The sequence below is a fragment of the Podarcis gaigeae genome (genome assembly GCF_964106915.1).
Source record: "Podarcis gaigeae genome assembly, chromosome: 1".
Classification (NCBI taxonomy): domain Eukaryota; kingdom Metazoa; phylum Chordata; class Lepidosauria; order Squamata; family Lacertidae; genus Podarcis; species Podarcis gaigeae.
The window spans coordinates 75904126-75921016 of record NC_139678.1 but is presented as its reverse complement, the minus strand read 5'-3'; the positions used below and the strand labels follow the sequence as shown (position 1 = coordinate 75921016).

The 16891-nt window shown below is 41.6% G+C and overlaps 1 protein-coding gene across 5 annotated transcripts in view; it reads left to right on the top strand.

Annotated features, from left to right (window-relative positions):
• The window catches only part of LOC310837332 (uncharacterized protein), a gene marked incomplete at its 5' end in the record, with an annotated part of 31633 nt that extends 23000 nt beyond the window's left edge, over window positions 1-8633 (top strand). For 3 of the 5 annotated variants that reach the window (XM_083723745.1, XM_083723744.1, XM_083723746.1), the window contains one exon: window positions 427-1177. In XM_083723745.1, the coding sequence (XP_083579871.1) occupies window positions 427-568 (142 nt within the window). In that variant the 3' untranslated portion in view covers window positions 569-1177. Of the gene's footprint in view, window positions 1-426; window positions 1178-5870; window positions 5981-7793 lie in introns of those variants that run through there. The other 2 variants (XR_014560502.1, XR_014560503.1) reach the window with 1 other exon arrangement.
• Between the last annotated feature and the right edge of the window lie 8258 nt (window positions 8634-16891).

The following is a 16891-nucleotide window of genomic DNA, read 5'->3' as shown; positions in this document are numbered from 1 at the left end:
ATAATAATAATGGTGTTGGTGGGAACAGGCCTATGGAGACAGGGTAGACCTGCTCTGGTTGTTTGGCCTATCATTTTGAGGATAAAGTCCCTCCCTCTGAAGGTATGCAGTCCTTTCCCCAGTGCCGAGGGCCTTCTGGCAGTTCCCTCACTGCGAGAAGCCAAGTTACAGGGAACTAGGCAGAGGGCCTTCTCAGTAGTGGTGCCCGCCCTGTGGAACTCCCTCCCACCAGATGTCAAAGAGAAAAACAACTATCAGACTTTTAGAAGACATCTGAAGGCAGCCCTGTTTAGGGAAGCTTTTAATGTTTAATAGACTATTGTATTTTAATATTCTGTTGGAAGCTGCCCAGAGTGGCTGGGGAAACCCAGCCAGATGGGCGGGGTATAAAGAATAAATTATTATTATTATTATCTCTGTCCCCAGTAGGCACAGTGTTTGTACCACATTGTGGTCCTCCAACGAAGCTGGCAGATTCAGGACAGTTGATACCAAGTGCCTTTATACACAGAGCATTGTTAAACTACAGGATTTGCTGCCACAAGATTACACCTGCCAACTTGAATAGCTCTGAAAGAGGATTAGACAAATTCGTGGAGGATAAACCAATCTGGGGAGACTAGACATGATATATTATCTCCAGTATCACAGACAACATGCCTCTGAAAACTAGTTGCTGAGGAACATGAGGAGGAGAGTGGTGTTGAGCTCATGTGCTGCTTGTGGGGTTCCCATGGGCATCTGGTTGGCCTCACAGCATTCTCACATACTGGATGATGGGTGTTGGATAAACCTTTGGTCTGAACCAGCAGGGCTGTTCTTTTAGGTGAGGTGTAAAGTTAAATTAAGTGTAAACCCGAACATGTAAAATGCAAATGTGGCAGGCTGGTGTTTCAAAATGTGTATTACACAGGTGCCACTTGTTGGGTTGCAGGTCTCCATTCAAAAACACAATTTGCCTTCAGTAGCAGCAAAGACTTCTTGGTCGTGTATAGACCACAAGAGCAACCACTTATCAGAGTTGTAATGTGCTTAAAGAGAAAGCCAGAAACGCTATGGGTGTGTATGTGTGGAGTCTAATCATAATAAATTTGTACAAGATGTAATACGTTTCTTCAGTTGAAATACAGTATATTTATTGTCCAAATAAATTTAGGGAACTGAAGCCAATTAATTCTGGGTTATTTTCTTCTTTTTATCAGCTTCTTGTTTAAAACCAATTAGAGGGGTATACAGAATTACAGAACTAGCAAGAAGATTATTCCAAAGGATCTTTAATGTCACTACAGATTCTTCTTTGCTTTTGTTACATAATCTCTTCCTTCTGGATGAGTTGTTCTTCCTCCATTTTATGCTGTTCTAGCATGAAATTACAAAGCCCTGTGCTGCAAATTAATTCCCTGTAGGCACATCGGGTGCATCAAATAAAGCCAATTCTGACCGGTTTCAAAAACCTGCCCTGAATAAATGCCTCCTGAAGAGCCCCTATCATCCCAACAGCACTCTGAGGGAAAAGCAGAAAGAAAGCAATGCTGAGGTCATGAGTCTCTATTTGTTTTTGTCACGCAGCGGTTCTCAACCTGTGGGTCCCCAGATGTTGTTGGACTACAACTCCCATCATCCCTGAGCTCTGGCCTTGCTAGCTAGGGGTGATGGGAGTTGTAGTTCAACAACATCTGGGGCCCACAGGTTGAGAAAGGCTGGTAGAGGCTCCTGGGATTTCTGATTTCACTTCTGAAGCAAGCTGTAGAGTCTTCCAGTAGCAATGTAAAAGTGTTTTCACACATGAAGGTTAAAGCAGGTTTTGCCTTGAGCAATTTGTAATTCAAATAGAAACCAAAAAGCAATATTAATTATAAATGCCTATATTTCACCTTATTACCAACAATTTGATTTAATATTTGATTTGGGTTAATATTTGTATTATGCTTTTCCAACAACACGTGTTGAACTCAGTGAGGGCTTGTCCACACTGGAATTGACTGTGTGTTTATAGCTGTTTGTGTTCCCATATAATTTGCATAGTCCATATGATTTTACCTTCAAACAACACCAGCCTTGTTGTTTCTCTCCTGTAAATTCGGGTTTACCCACTACAGGAATAATCTGATAAACTGGGGGAAACCGGGTTCTGCTGCACCTGGGGTCACTTCAATGTTTCCAATTCTTTTCCATTTGTTGCTCATAACTATTTACCGTGTGCTGTGGAAGATGAAGTTTTTTCTTTCTTTCGATCCCTCAGATTTGCACAGAAAACTGCACAACAAAAATTACAATTGCCTGTTTGCTTTTGCACAGTTCTTGGGTGGTTTTTTTTTTTAAAAAAAGCATAGCTATCTGCACACAGGCCCTGTAAGTACTTCATAGGCAAATTAGGAGGCGGGGACAAACATGAAAAGGGAGCACCTACTGACATGAACAGGAAAGACCAAAGTTGCTTCTTATATACAAATTCAAATTTATCTGGGTATGGTCTACTCTGGTCTAATTCACATGGGAGGAAAATTAATTAACAGCTAAATAATGTTCAAATGTGGATAAACCCTGACTTGTTCACATAAATATTGAGAAACAGACTCAATATTTAAGACCCAAGACCCAATATTTAATATACAATACCATTTTATCTATGCTAACATTTGAGGTGGCTGAGGTGACAGCAAGAAGAGATTATTTCTAACAAGAAGGGTAGAAATCTGACTTATACAAAGACCCTATTACTACCATTAGTAGTTAGCATAGGGGTTTTATTTTATCCAAATGAATATTTAATGTTAATGAACTGCTTCAGTAAGAGAGTTTCCTAGACCCAAAGACATAATTTTTTCATTATGCCCCAGTGTGTAGGCTCATACCCTTCAACATTTCTCCAATGAAAATAGGGACATCCTAAGGAAAAGTGGGACATTCCAGGATCAAATCAGAAACTGGGACGGCTTCTCGAAATCAGGTACGTCCCTGGAAAATAGGGATATAGGCTCAGTGCAAAACAAGCAGAACTGTAGCCCTCATTTTGGGGAAACCTTGGACTGCCCAATGGAAAAACAGAATTGGAAGGGTCTTATAGTCCAGCCTCAGCTCAGTGTCAGAGCCAGCCTCCCTGGCAGACGGCCATTCCATCTTTGCAAAAGGGCCTCCTGAAAATGCCTTCCTCCTACTGAGACAACTTCCATTTCCAGCAGTTGGTTAGTTTGGAGTATTTATACTCTGCCTGCTAAGCAAAGTTCATGAGGCAACCTACAGTATATTTAAAATACACTAAGATAAAAAAGATTTACATAATCATAAAAAGTGCAAAAAATTCTTTTCCCTGGCCCAGAAATGGCTGCCAGAGTACCTGAATAAGTAATGTGGAGTATGAATGCTCCATACCCAGGAACTCCATAGGTCCAGTTCAGAAAGGAGTAGGGGGCATAGCTGTCAACTTACAGATTTGAAAATAAGGGACCAGCAGCCTCGAAAATAAGGGATCATCAGCCAAAATAAGGGATTTTCAGAACACAGGTATGAGCTCCTCTGAGCCAAAGGCAGAAAACCCAGCCAACAGCCAAACAAAGCCTCAAGAGGTGATTCCCACAGCGCAGCAACCCGGCAAAGGGGATGCAGCAAGGAAAACCACCGTCACCTCTCTGCTGGGAAGCGCTGAGCAAAGGCGAGTCCCCAGGCAACGCGGCTGATTTGATCGACACAAGGCATGCAAGCTCCACCCCCAGTTGTTTTTAGACACCTTATTGGGTGAGCAACGCAGCCAAGTAACACAGCTGGAGCCTCCCTCCTCCCTGGCCAGCAGGGAGGGAGGGAGAGGAGCTGCTTCCTTTGAAACCCGGGAAATTTAAGGGACAGCATCAATAAGGGACAGCAGCGGGACACAGCGCTGGAATAAGGGACTTTCCTGCCAAATAAGGGACAGTTGACAGCTATGGTAGGAGGCAGATTGTACAATGGCCTTATGCAGCTCTCATTTTCTTCTGTGCATGAAGGAGGCGGCATGCGAGAACACACACTCTCCTCCACCATTCAGTTAGGCGAGTGTGTGCACTGGCCCTTAGGCACAGTGTATTGAAAGCTCCTGAACCACATTACCTGAACACCCTTTCAGAAGGTAGAGAAAGGGAGGTGCAAGTTCCAGGATGAGGAGGAAGAAATAGTATGTTAACATAATAAAAGGAAAAGGAGTTTCATCTTGAAAGGCTAGAGGAAAAGGGCACTGTTCAAAATAATGTCCCAAACTGGGAAGGAAATGCATTCTCCAAGGGACTGCCAGTGCAAGGTAAAAAATAATCACCAGCCTGGCACCTCCTTGGGCTCCTTGCCAAGAAGAGAAGCCATTAGCTGTGCCTCCCAGCTCCTTCCCCTAAACAATATGAGCACATTTAACCAAATTAATCCCTTGAGTTGGTAGAGTTAGACACAGAGGTGACTGTGGAGCCTGCTTTCTTTGTGGGAGTTAGTCGTTGTAAAAGGAACCGTGGAAATGCATAGCAAATGACTATCTGAGGGCTTCTTTTTCTATTTTTTATTTTTTAAAGTACAGTGGTACCTTGGTTCTCAAATGCCTTGGTACTCAGCTTGGAACCCAAACACTGCAAACCCAGAAGTAAGTGTTCCAGTTTGCGAACCTTTTTCGGAAGCTGAACATGCTCCGTTTTGAGTGTTACGCTTCCAATTTGAGTGCCACACTTCCCTTTTGAGTGTTATGCTGAGGTCTGTCTGTTTTTGCTATTTATTTTGCATTTTTGTGGCTCTTTTTTGTTGTTTTTTTGTGACTGTGCGGAACCCAGTTCAGCTACTAATTGATTGTGTGACTGCAGTACATTGTTTATTGCTTTCATTTTATGGATCAGTGGTCTCATTAGATAGTACAATTCATGTTAATTGCTGTTTTAGGGGTTGTTTTAAAAGTCTGGAACAGATTAATCCATTTTACATTAATTTCTGTGGGAAAGTGCACCTTGGTTTTGGAATGCTTTGGTTTTGGAATGGACTTCCAGAACGGATTAAGTTTGAGAATCAAGGCACCACCACTGTATCATCCCCATGGCTGTTTCACACAAATGGAACATCCAACTGATAAACTAGACCTGGATCTGTCCTTCAGTTAATTTCATGCTCCTTTTGCATTGGACTGATAATCAAAATAATAATCATGATGATAATGATAATAATAATAAACTCTCTGTGTTAATCAGTCCAAGAATCTTAGATGTAATTTGGGATTGGGTGATTGCCGCTGATTGTGTGTTTGTTGTATGTTCTAAAGGAATGCTTATGCTTTACAATTGAGAAGCATTTTTCAGAAGTAATGTTTGAATCTTCAAAAAAGGAAAAAAGGAAAAAGCAGGTAACCCTAAGAAATCTCTCCCTCTCTTTAAAAAAATTAGATTCAAAGCTTCTCCACATCCATTCAAAGAGCAGCAGGAGGGAGTATCAAACAGAAGATCTTGTATTTCTCTGTGTTAGCTTTTTAAAAAATCACATTCAGCATTTGACCCAGGCTATCAGAAAGCAATTAAAAGGTTCTGTTTCAGCTCCCCTCATCTTGCTCTGATTTACACTCAGTTTTATCTACCCCCCCCCCACTTTTTTTTGCCCAGTAGCATAATCTGCTTTTTCACAAACCTGCTACGAATATGTAATAGATACATTTTCTCTTGGTGGATTGGTATTCAGCACAGCATTCTGAGTTCTAGCTCCATTTGGTCATCCTTGCAATAAACATGTCCTTTAAAAAATCAGTGATAGAATGGTTTTAGAATGTTGCTAATTGCGTTTAATTTACCAACATCTTCCTCAAGCATCTCATCAATTTGACTGTTCAAACTGCTAATGCTAATAATAGCTTCTATATGTCTCCACTCAACCTATCGTAGACCCTTAATTCTCTGTGCTGCCTCCTTTGCACAGGAAGTGAGTAGGAGATTCAGAGGGAGAAAAACATCATGCCAGAGCTACCGCTTCATATTGCAGTCATTCCACACAGGTGGGTTATGTGCATGAATACCACAGCAGCTTGATGGGGCAGGTCATTGGGGGGTGGGGTTCATTCAAACAATGCCTTCCCTCCCAGCATCTGATTGTTGCCTGAACCAAGCTGGATTAGGGCAACCATCTATCCCCCAAAAGTTCCACAAATTAACAGCTTTGATTTCATCTCATTTTGCTGTTCCTAGCCATTTAGACCAGGCTTCCTCAACCTCAGCCCTCCAGATGTTTTTGGCCTACAACTCCCATGATTCCTAGCTAGCAGGACCAGTGGTCAAGGATGATGGGAATGGTAGTCTCAAAACATCTGGAGGGCTGAGGTTGAGGAAGCCTGATTTAGACAATGGCCAGACATTCATATTTCAGTTTATTAAGCTAAGATATGAACAATGCTTGTGTCTGCGCATGCTTCCTCTTCCTTTTTTACTATGTAGTGGTAAGCCAGGAAGAGTTCAACTAACCATTGTGTCCCATTGCATGTAGATTAGGAAACTATGGTTACAAGCTGCAGAACATCTGAGCCAGGCCAAAGACTCTCTGAGGCAGTTAGTAGGGCAGAGAGACAGGAAGACAAGGCAGAAGTATTGAACCAACAGGGGAGCTCTTCAGCCAGGTAGTAAGAGTTAAAGCAAGGGGTTTGGTGAGAGAGGTGTTGCTCCAACAATAGGGTGGCTGCTGTGGAGGACTTCTAATACCTGGGCTCTGTTGCTTCCTGGAGCCCTAGTAGGTCTGCTTCTGGTAACAGTTATGTGTGCAAGGAACCTTATAAGCATTCAGATCTATGATGTGGAAGGACCTGGGCTTTAAAGTGAGTTTTTTTAAAAAAACTTCTGGCAGCAGTTTCTAGTCCAGCTCTGTTCCTAGAATTTTTGCAGTATGTATGCATTGTCCTATTTTAAGCGGGTGTGCAGCAATGCAGGACGATGGTTGCAAAACTCCAATTTCAGCCTATTTAATGGAATGAGTTTGATGGCTGTTTCACTGAGTTCCCATTCATGACTGAGGTTCTGGAGTCACTACTTGGATGCAATGGGGCAAGAAACCCATTCTCCTGCCCAGTGAAGCTGGAGAGTAATGAGCCAGGGTAGTTTTGCCTGTGAAGGCAATTGCCTGGTTGTTGAATGGGCCTTTGCACTTGCAAAGTACCCTCAGGGGCAGATTCCATTGCTTATACATTTGTATTGAACATTGGCCCAAAACAAAACCAGCATTTTTCATGGGGGTTTTTCGGGGGGGGCGGCTTCAATAACCCTGCCCTAATTCTCTACTAATATGCAGTTTGGCTACATCACGTAGGACAGTACTAAAGTACTAATGTAGCACTGTAAATGATTATTTGTTGCTGGAAATCTGTTCTCTCCAAACAGTAGTTCACAAGATTAAATCCAAGCACTTCAGCTTAAGTCGACGATGAGTAGAGCTCACCTCAGATGCATTAGGAGCCAGTCATTTCAAAAGCCTTTCTTTTCTTGGTTTTGACTTAGCCAGTGCTTCAAGAGAGCCTCATCTCATAATCATTGGCTGATCAGCTTGACCTCCTTTATTCTAGCTTTAGTTGAACTGTTAAGAATGGAATTAATTCCTCATGTTAAGCAACTAATTCCTGGGCCTATCTACAACAAGCACCGTCCGAACTTTCAGTATCCATATAACCCAGGGCAACCTGTAATTTGGCAGGTAGATTTTCTGTGCCCCGAATATTAGCATCCTCTGTTAAAACTGTGACGCAAACAATTGTGCAAATGCTAGTGAAATAATGGGCAGATCCTTTAGCAGTTATCATGCTTCTAACTGTACAAACACTTCCACAGGTGGAACAGCAGGATTCCCCCCCCCCCCATTTTTTCCTCATGCAAAGCTGTACCACAAGGTGCGAAGTAGCCCTTCTGTGAGCAAGAGATTCCTCCCACATCCAGAACAGCACCTTTGAATCCAACCCACTACTTCCTTTTCCTACCTGTACAATGAATGTTACCTGTACAATGAATGTTTCCAAGCTTTGACATTTTGATGGCAGCGGAAAATGTCACTATTTTGAATTGTGATTCCTGTACAAATGAAAGCAAAGCATCCAGGAGGCAGGGGGATCCAGTACAATTATTTTGACAACATGGTCTTGCAGACGTAAATATATAAACTCTGAATTCATTTGTTCAGCTATATGTCAGTTAAATACCTGCTACTTTTCTTATAGCACAAGACTCGAATAAAATGCTAACGCCCCTAGCATTTTTCTAGATTTTCATCTTCATTGTGTTCTGCTGGCTTGTGGACTGCAGCAAAAAAGGAACCAATATACCAAGGTTTCCTCAAATGCGCTGGACTTTAATTAATCATAAGCCATCTGAAGACAGCTGCTACTCCATTTATGGAGCATCACTAAATGGGATTATTAGTACAATTATCAGTGTTGATAATGTGTCAAAACACATAATTTTTCTGGGCATGGTTCAGACCTGTACCATAGCTACTTCTTCAGCCTCCTCTGTTTTGAAAACTGCAGTTCCCATTGTTGCTTCTCTCCAGTTCCAAATACCGGTAACTTGCCTGATGCCAGAACTCCTGAATCTTGACTCCTGCAGTCTGTTGCCTGCTACCAAGCCTTTACTCTTATTTGTCTAAATAAAGATATCTTTCTTAATTACATGGAAGGGCCTCTCTCTGCATTACTTTTCAGTGTATCATTTGATTTAATCATGGAATTCACACAAATTGTGTGCTGTAGTTTAGCTTACCTAGTGTATCCTTGTCTATTCTAGAGCATAACTTTAGCTTAAAGTTGCACCTTTTGTTTTTAGTCCTAAAAAGCTCAGACAGACAGACTAATTGCTATGTAGATTTTCCTAAGGTTTTTTTTGGCCACATAATTATTAAGGCATTGCACTCAGCACCAGCAACTTAATTGTCTTTAGTATTGCTGCTGTCACAAGCTTGAAGGCAAATGATTAATAAAACACAATTATTTACATTGTAATGTCAGCATTTTAATTAAACTGAAAATGCAGTTCATTTGCTTTTTGCCATGGGGCTGATTTCGTTTTAAACAAAAAATTAAGGTCAGCTCTTAAAATCAATCACTCTCCCCTGCCCGACTTAATTGCAAGTTAGAGAGATGGATCTCTTGTCATCTCTACAAATCTTTGGCCCCACTGATGACAAATGACTTCAGCAGGCTGGCCTTCGCACTCCTGAGTTTTCTCAAGCCAATGAAACACTTCACGTCTGATGTACTGAAATATTTTTTGTTATTCTGATATCTTTAAATATCATGTTAGTCCAGGAGTGGACCTCCCTTGCGCTTAAATTATTTGACTTAAATGGATCTACTGTGACTATGATGAACATTGGTTGCCACCCTATTCATTTGTGTTTAGTATGCTATTGTAAGCAAGCCTGCCCCAACATATTAACACTGCCATATTGACCTCCAAATGAGAGAAGGTTCTCAGTACCAAGCATAATACAACTAGAAGCATACCTGGGATCCTTTGTTTTCTCAGCACACACCCCACCCCCGAAAAATAATCACTTTGCTGCGGTAGCCACATTAGAAATTACTATATTTTATACAACCCATATACATGAAGTGTATGGAGTGTGAGCAAGGCCAGGAGGAAGGGCGAACAAAATCAGACGCCTTTCTGCCACAGTGCAGAAGGACAGGAACCTTGTCAGGTGTTTGATCTCGCCACGACAACAGCGTCATGTCGCAACACACATATATGTCATACACTCCATAGTCTCCAATGGTTTACCTTTATGCCACCTTGCCATTTCTCCTATTGCTCAGCTCCCAGCTCTTGTCTAAACTTGCAACCTTACACAAGTAACTGGAGACAGGTTTCTGGGGAGATTTTTTATGCACATGCCCATCCCTCCCAGGCCTGCACCCCCAATGGGGGCTGGTTTTGCCAACCCCTGGGTACACCTACTGTATCAATACAGTGATCCTGATGCAGTGAAACACTTGTGAAACCAGGTCCCCTTGTCTGCTATGGAGAGCTGTGAAATTCAAATACAAACTGTACAGTGCCATAGCTGGCATTGGCATAACCCTGCCTGTGCTCAACATAGCTGGCTATTGGATCACAGCTGATACCTGTCTTTATGTAGATAGAGGGTGCCTCAGGGCTCTTAGTATTTTGCAGGAGGGCAAGGCATTGAAAAGTGTGAGCGGAAGGAATGAATAAGGAGAAGATGTATAAAGCACACTGCAAGCAAATCAGGATGACTTGGGGATGAATCTCACTGTCATGTAGCTGCCCTGTAAGCAAGTTGGAACAAATGTCCAGTAAAGATTGGACATAGTCTAACCACTGTGTAAGCTTTTTGCAAGCAAATCAGGATGAATGCTGAAGAAACATGTTGTCCAGAAAAGCCCAGACACAGTGCACAGCCAAAGCCACAGTGCACATACCAAAGAAGAGCAAGGTAGGGGAGGGGAGATGGGGGGAAATGGAAAGGTAGATTTGTTCAAGTTAATATTTCTAATTTATTCTACTGCATAGCTCCATGCTATCTCACATTTGGGACGTGGGTGGCGCTGTGGGTAAAACCTCAGCACCTAGGACTTGCCGATCGCATGGTCGGCGGTTCAAATCCCCACAGCGGGGTGAGCTCCCGTTGTTCGGTCCCTGCTCCTGCCCACCTAGCAGTTCGAAAGCATGTCAAAGTGCAAGTAGATAAATAGGGACCGCTTTATAGTGGGAAGGTAAACGGCGTTTCTGTGTGCTGTGCTGGTGCAGGCTCACCAGAGCAGCTTCGTCACGCTGGCCATGTGACCCGGACGTGTCTTTGGACAGTGCTGCCCCCGGCCTCTTAAGCAAAATGGGCGCGCAACCCCAGAGTTGGTCACGACTGGCCCGTACGGGCATATGTGCTACAGGGAGCATATACACTGGCATTTGTCTAAGCTTAGTTTGTTGGAGAATGTCCTTGACCTTCAACAGATAAACTTAGGAGTCACATCATTCCCTGTGCTGCTTATGAGGAGCCTTAAAAACTAGCTTTTGTATGCTTCTTTCTAATGTCCTGGACTTGGACAAAAAATAAGTGTAACAGCAAGGGGCAGTTTAAAAATGCAATAGAGAAATAGAGGTATTGTTGACAATAGAGCAAACCGAAACAGAACTTACAAATTCAGCTCTAGTGCTTATATCTAAACTGGGATTCACTTTTTCATCTTTTTTCTTGTACAGATATCTTTTAATGTAATATCTGGTGTTGGATATACTTCTAATTTGAAACATATAATGAAAAATTAATTGAAATCATAAATAAGTGATTCCATTACATGGTATGAGTGCATTTTTCTTCCACTCCACTGAGTTTTCCCTGAGAAAGGAGAAAGAAGAAAGTCTTAAGCTCCTTATTTCATTAAACAAGTAAATACAGTGATGGTTGTACTAAAATGCATGGAATATTAAGCTGCATTTCACATGAGTATAAACATTATTAGGTTTTGATATAAACCATTATCAATCAGTTGAGTATACAGAACGTTGCTTATTTTATGCCCAATTGCTTTTGCCACAGTTCCATCATATATCAATTCTTTTCAGTGTATTCATGGGTAAAATCAACCACAGTACAGTTAGATTCATTTTTCCATCAAGATACTTTGTACATGTTGCCTGTTCATAACATGTGAAAATTAAAGTGGTATTTTGTAGCCTGAATGAATTTGCTGTTTGTATCTCTTTGACTCTGGACAATTATATCAGAGTATTAGTTTTTCCTCCGTAGTTGGCTAAATACAGCAGTGGTATGTAACTTTCAGTATTCCAGGCAAAGGTAGACACACACAGAACTTCCTAATTCTCTTGGCTTGCCCAAAGTCTCTCACAGCACAGATAATGCTCTGAACCTATTGCAAACTAGCTCACAATTCAACCCAGCCAATGTTATACACATTATAGAACTGTATTTTCTACAAATGAATTAGACCTACAAAAGAAACATAAAAATTTCTACAGCCCACCATGATGTCAAGATCCTTCAGCCAAGATGCAACTCTAGTGAATACCCTCTTTGTAAACCCATTCTAGAGATCTATGATGGGGGGTTGGCATTTTGGGGTCCCCCATAAGCCCGTTGTTTTATATCTGTAAGATGGGATTTTGTAGTGAAAGGAACTGCTGAAGTAGACAAACCAGTCTCTTTGTTAAATTAATGGTCCAAGCCAATCTTTTATACATAAATGGGGGCATAGTATGATAATAGTACCAATACATATAACACAGAAAATCATGGTGCTTTCATAGCATCTTCAACTCTTCCAGAAAAACAAAACAAAAACCAGAAAACTACTGTCTTTCTTCAGCCTAAAACACAACAGCATTACAGGACAAGAGAGACTCACATTTAATACGATGGGATCTTAATTTCTAAAATATTTAGCACCATGGTCAAAAGAGCATTCATTGGCGGTTGCCTTAAATATCAACTAAGAAGCAAATGTCTCTCTTTTTTAAAAAAACCAATACCACGGAAATGTGAAGGTTTGGCCTGTTCTATGGTTTATTTTCAATTACCAGGGCATGGCAGACTGGCAAAGCCCTAAAGGAACATGCTATGTGCTTGAGAAAGCACAAGTCTTCTGCAAATGGAAAGTTGTTTATTTTTTTTATTTTCTTCACTTGTTCTGTCCCTCTGAGTGCATTTGCATTGAACTTGAGTTCCAGTAAAGCAACACCACCACCTACAGCTCAAACATCAAACTGTCCACCAAATATTAAATAGCCTCTGTTACAGCTGTACCAGGCTATAACTTAGTTTTTTAAAAAACATATTGGTCTGCTTGTGAGCATATTTAAATTGCTTTCTATTTTCAGCACTAGACCTGACAAATGCAAAGGATGAAAAGAAAGGAAACAATTCTGTTTTGTTTAGCTCACAGTGTTTTGTTTAGCTTACAGTACATCAGCCTACTAGCCAAGAACCACTGTGTGATGTGGATTAGTGAGATTTCAGAGAACGTCTTGCACCAGCATCACAGATAAAAGAGGAAATCGTATAGCCTAAGGAAGCTCTGGGAAAGATTGAGGGCACAAGGAGAAGGGCACAACAGAGGACGAGAAGGTTGGACAGTGTTCTCGAAGCTACCAGCATGAGTTTGACCAAACTGCGAGAGGCAGTGGAAGACAGGAGTGCCTGGCGTGCTCTGGTCCATGGGGTCATGAAGAGTCGGACACGACTAAACAAATAAACAACAACAACAAGCAAGCTCAGAGGTGCTTGTGAATTTCAAACAGCCCTTCCACTAACAGGGCTCTCAAAGAATCTCAGAATTGCAGAGCTGGAAGGGACCCTGAGAGTCATCTAGTCCAATCCCCTACAGTGCAGGAATCTCACCTAAAGTTGGCATCAATGACAGATGACCATCCAACCTCTGCTTTAAAACCTCCAATGAAGGAGAACCCACAACCTCTTGAGGGAGTCTGCTCCACTGTCAAGCAGCTCAATACTCATCCTGCTGCATTGGGCTGATTGGAACTGTAGCCCCACAACAGCTGCAGGGGGTTGTGTTGACTAACCATGGCATAAGTGCTAGAAGAGTGGCAGCAAAACTGGCAAAGAGTTTCTGTGGCTCCTGAAAGATTAAGCATGTAAAGCAGCCTGAGGTTTCACAGGCAATAGTCAACATTTCACATGGTCAAACATTTCACAGGAACCACATTTTTTAAAAGGCAAATTCAACTCCATATATTTGATGGATCTGAGCATTTGGCAAACCTAAAGTTGTATCCAGTCAATTTTATATGCTTTGAAACAAAGGCTGCTAAAAGTTATTGATCTGGCAAAAAACAAAATTTTAAATGTTGCTTGCCCCATGTATCAACTTATCAATAATGAGTTGTAGAATTACTGCACTGGTTCCATTGCTATTATATTGGACAATGAACTGTTGAAAGCACACTTCAGAAATGAAACACCAGTTAAGAACTTTTTGGAGAAAGGCTTATAAAACCAAGGCTGCATAAAAGCTGAGTAGGGCATAAAATAGAACAGAGAGCTAATTTTGCAACAGTTGGAAAACAATGTTTTGAACAAGTGCTGAGTTCATGAAATATCAGATAATATTGGGAATGTTCAGTGACCTTGTAAGAAACTTTCCAGGGAAATAAAAATATAATTTGGTGGAAACTATTTGTTTCAGCCTTTTCTTAAGCCGTTTTTAATCATGTTCCTGTTAACAGAGTGTGGTCACTGGTGGTTGATGTTGCTTATCCCCATGGGTTTGCCAACAAATATATATATGTAAATATAGCTTTGAAGACTTGCCAGTTACTGGACCAAAATGAGTTAGTCAATCAAAATATCTTGTTAGAACAAAAGTACAAGACAGCTTTTCAGGCTGAACTGTTGAAAGCCACTGATCCATTGTGGGGACCAGCTTCTCATTCTCATTGTCATCCTGTGAGAAATGGCAATGTTTTCAGTCATCAGTGTTGAATGCTGTCAGCTTAGTGCTGGGTTGCAGCCCTTCAAATGCCATTGATGGATCAGTAGCAAGAAGGTATACCATCATAATAGGTAGAGTAAAGAAAGAAGCATCATTTAAAATTGAGCAAAAGCAAAGACCAAATGAGATCAGCTTTGCAACAATATCTGGACAGTGTGCAGAGGAAGATAGAAAGAAGGAAAATTTGCTGAAGGCAGTTTCAGCTACACTACATAGTTTGGCATTAACTATATGTTCTTCAGTAATCAGAATGCCCAGTTAACCCTCTAAGTTCTGAGTTCAAAGGCCTCATTTATAGCCACAGAAAATCTACATGTCAACTGACTGCTACCCATTTTTGATTGTTGAGAAGAGAACTACTAAAAGCCTGCTCCTTTCAACTCAGACATGATCTGCTAGTGGTGTGTAACATTAACACCTAGTTGTTGGAAAGAGGTGAAATTATTATCCTTAACACAAATGCACTCTATACATTCTATTAATATGCACATCTGCCCTTGTCTGGAAGATGGATGCTAGATTAATTTGTTTTAAAGGGCAATAAAGATGAATTACAGTGTAATCCTGTACATGCCTATTCAGAATTAAGTTCTAACGAGTTCACTGGGTCTTACTGCAAGGTAAATTGGTATAGGATTTCAACCTTAGGCATTATTTATACACAAAACTATTATCTCCCATTGACCAGATTACAGCAGAAGTTAACAAGATGCTCCATGCCAGAACACCTTTCAAAATAAAGAATGAGTTAGGTATAGGATATGCATATAATGTGGTACAATAAGCTGGTTATCCATGCAATGCACATCATGTAACACTGCCCTGCCCATGTAATTCCTGTATTTTTATTATATTTTAAATATATTGTACATTGCCTAGAGCAGTGTTTCCCAACCTTGTGCCTCCAGCTGTTTTTGGACTACAATTCCCATCATCCCTTGCCACTGGTCTTGCTAGTCAGGGATGATGGGAGTTGTAGTTCAAAAACAGCTGGAGGCACAAGGTTGGGAAACACTGGCCTAGAGAACTTCATCTAGTAGGCAGGATATAAATGTTCCAGACAAGCAAACAAATAAACATGTTATAGGGGAAACCAAGACAAAATACCTTCCCTTCCCAAACAACACCAACAACAAATAAGAGGCACTAGAAAACTAGATGATAATAATGATGATTTATTAAATTTATATACTGCCCTTCATCTGTGGTTTGCAATATAGAAACACAAAAATACATAACATAATGACAAACAAAACAATAACCCCCATGTGTTGGGACAGAGCTGCAGAGCTTCTCTCCCAGCTGTTGCAGCAGCAAGATCATGACTGTGCACATGCACCTGTGGAGCCAGTCCAGAAGTCCTACAGATGTGCCTGTATACCCTGACTTCACGGCCATCTGTCTTACCCAGGCCCATCTAAGAAATCTGCAGTGATCATAGTTTTGGGAGGGTGAATCCACAGTTCCGCCATATCACATGAACTGTTACTGATGGATCCAGAAAGCGTAATCCTTGTGTTCATCCAGGAAACTTTTCTCGAAGCCTTCTAGCAAAACTACATTATAGCTGATGACCCATCTTTATCAATTGAAAGGGGGGGAAATAGTGGAACCCCCCCCCGCCCATGGTGCACGAAAAGTCCACTACTATATCCTGATTCATATGTTACTATAATAGCATGTTTGGATACCAAGCTGCACAGGCAATATTTGGATACAGAAACCTTGTGGCTCACACAAATGACATGGGAAGTGACTATATTTGTCACGACTTCATTCCTGAGTAGCAGCCAATACTCTAGCACAGAGAGGAACAGACTGTATCAGGATGACCAGTGACGCAAGCTGCAGAAGTGCTGAACCCAGACCCAGTCCCATACACTAAGCCCATCCATCAGAGACCTCTAAACTAGGACCCTCAGTCAGCAGCACTTGGGAGAGGAGGAGCTGTCTCCTTTACACTAGGTGTTTCATGATTGTCAGTACCTGCTCATCATTGCAGGCAATGCACAAGGCAGCAGCTGATGGAAAACTGATTGATTGCTAGGCTGTGGGAACTAACTCTTTAAAGAAGTCTTGAGTCTTCAACAAGGAGGTAGAGTCTGGGAGGGAGAAAAAAAACTTGGTTGAGCTCCAGATTCTGTTAGAACAGGCTTCCTCAACCTCTGTCCCAGATGCTTTGAGACTACAATTCCCATAATCCCTGACCACTGGTCCTGCTAGCTAGGGATCATGGGAGTTGTAGGCCAAAACATCTGGAGGGCCGATGAGGAAGCCTGTGTTAGAACAAGTTGTTTTGTCTGATCAGACCTATCCAAGGTCCTGAAAACCCTACCCAATTCTACCTGCCTGACTAAACCACCATAGAACATACAGTATATATGCTGTAATACCCGGTCGTCCCCTCGTCATCATGACTGTATGAGGGCCATACTTCCCTTGGGG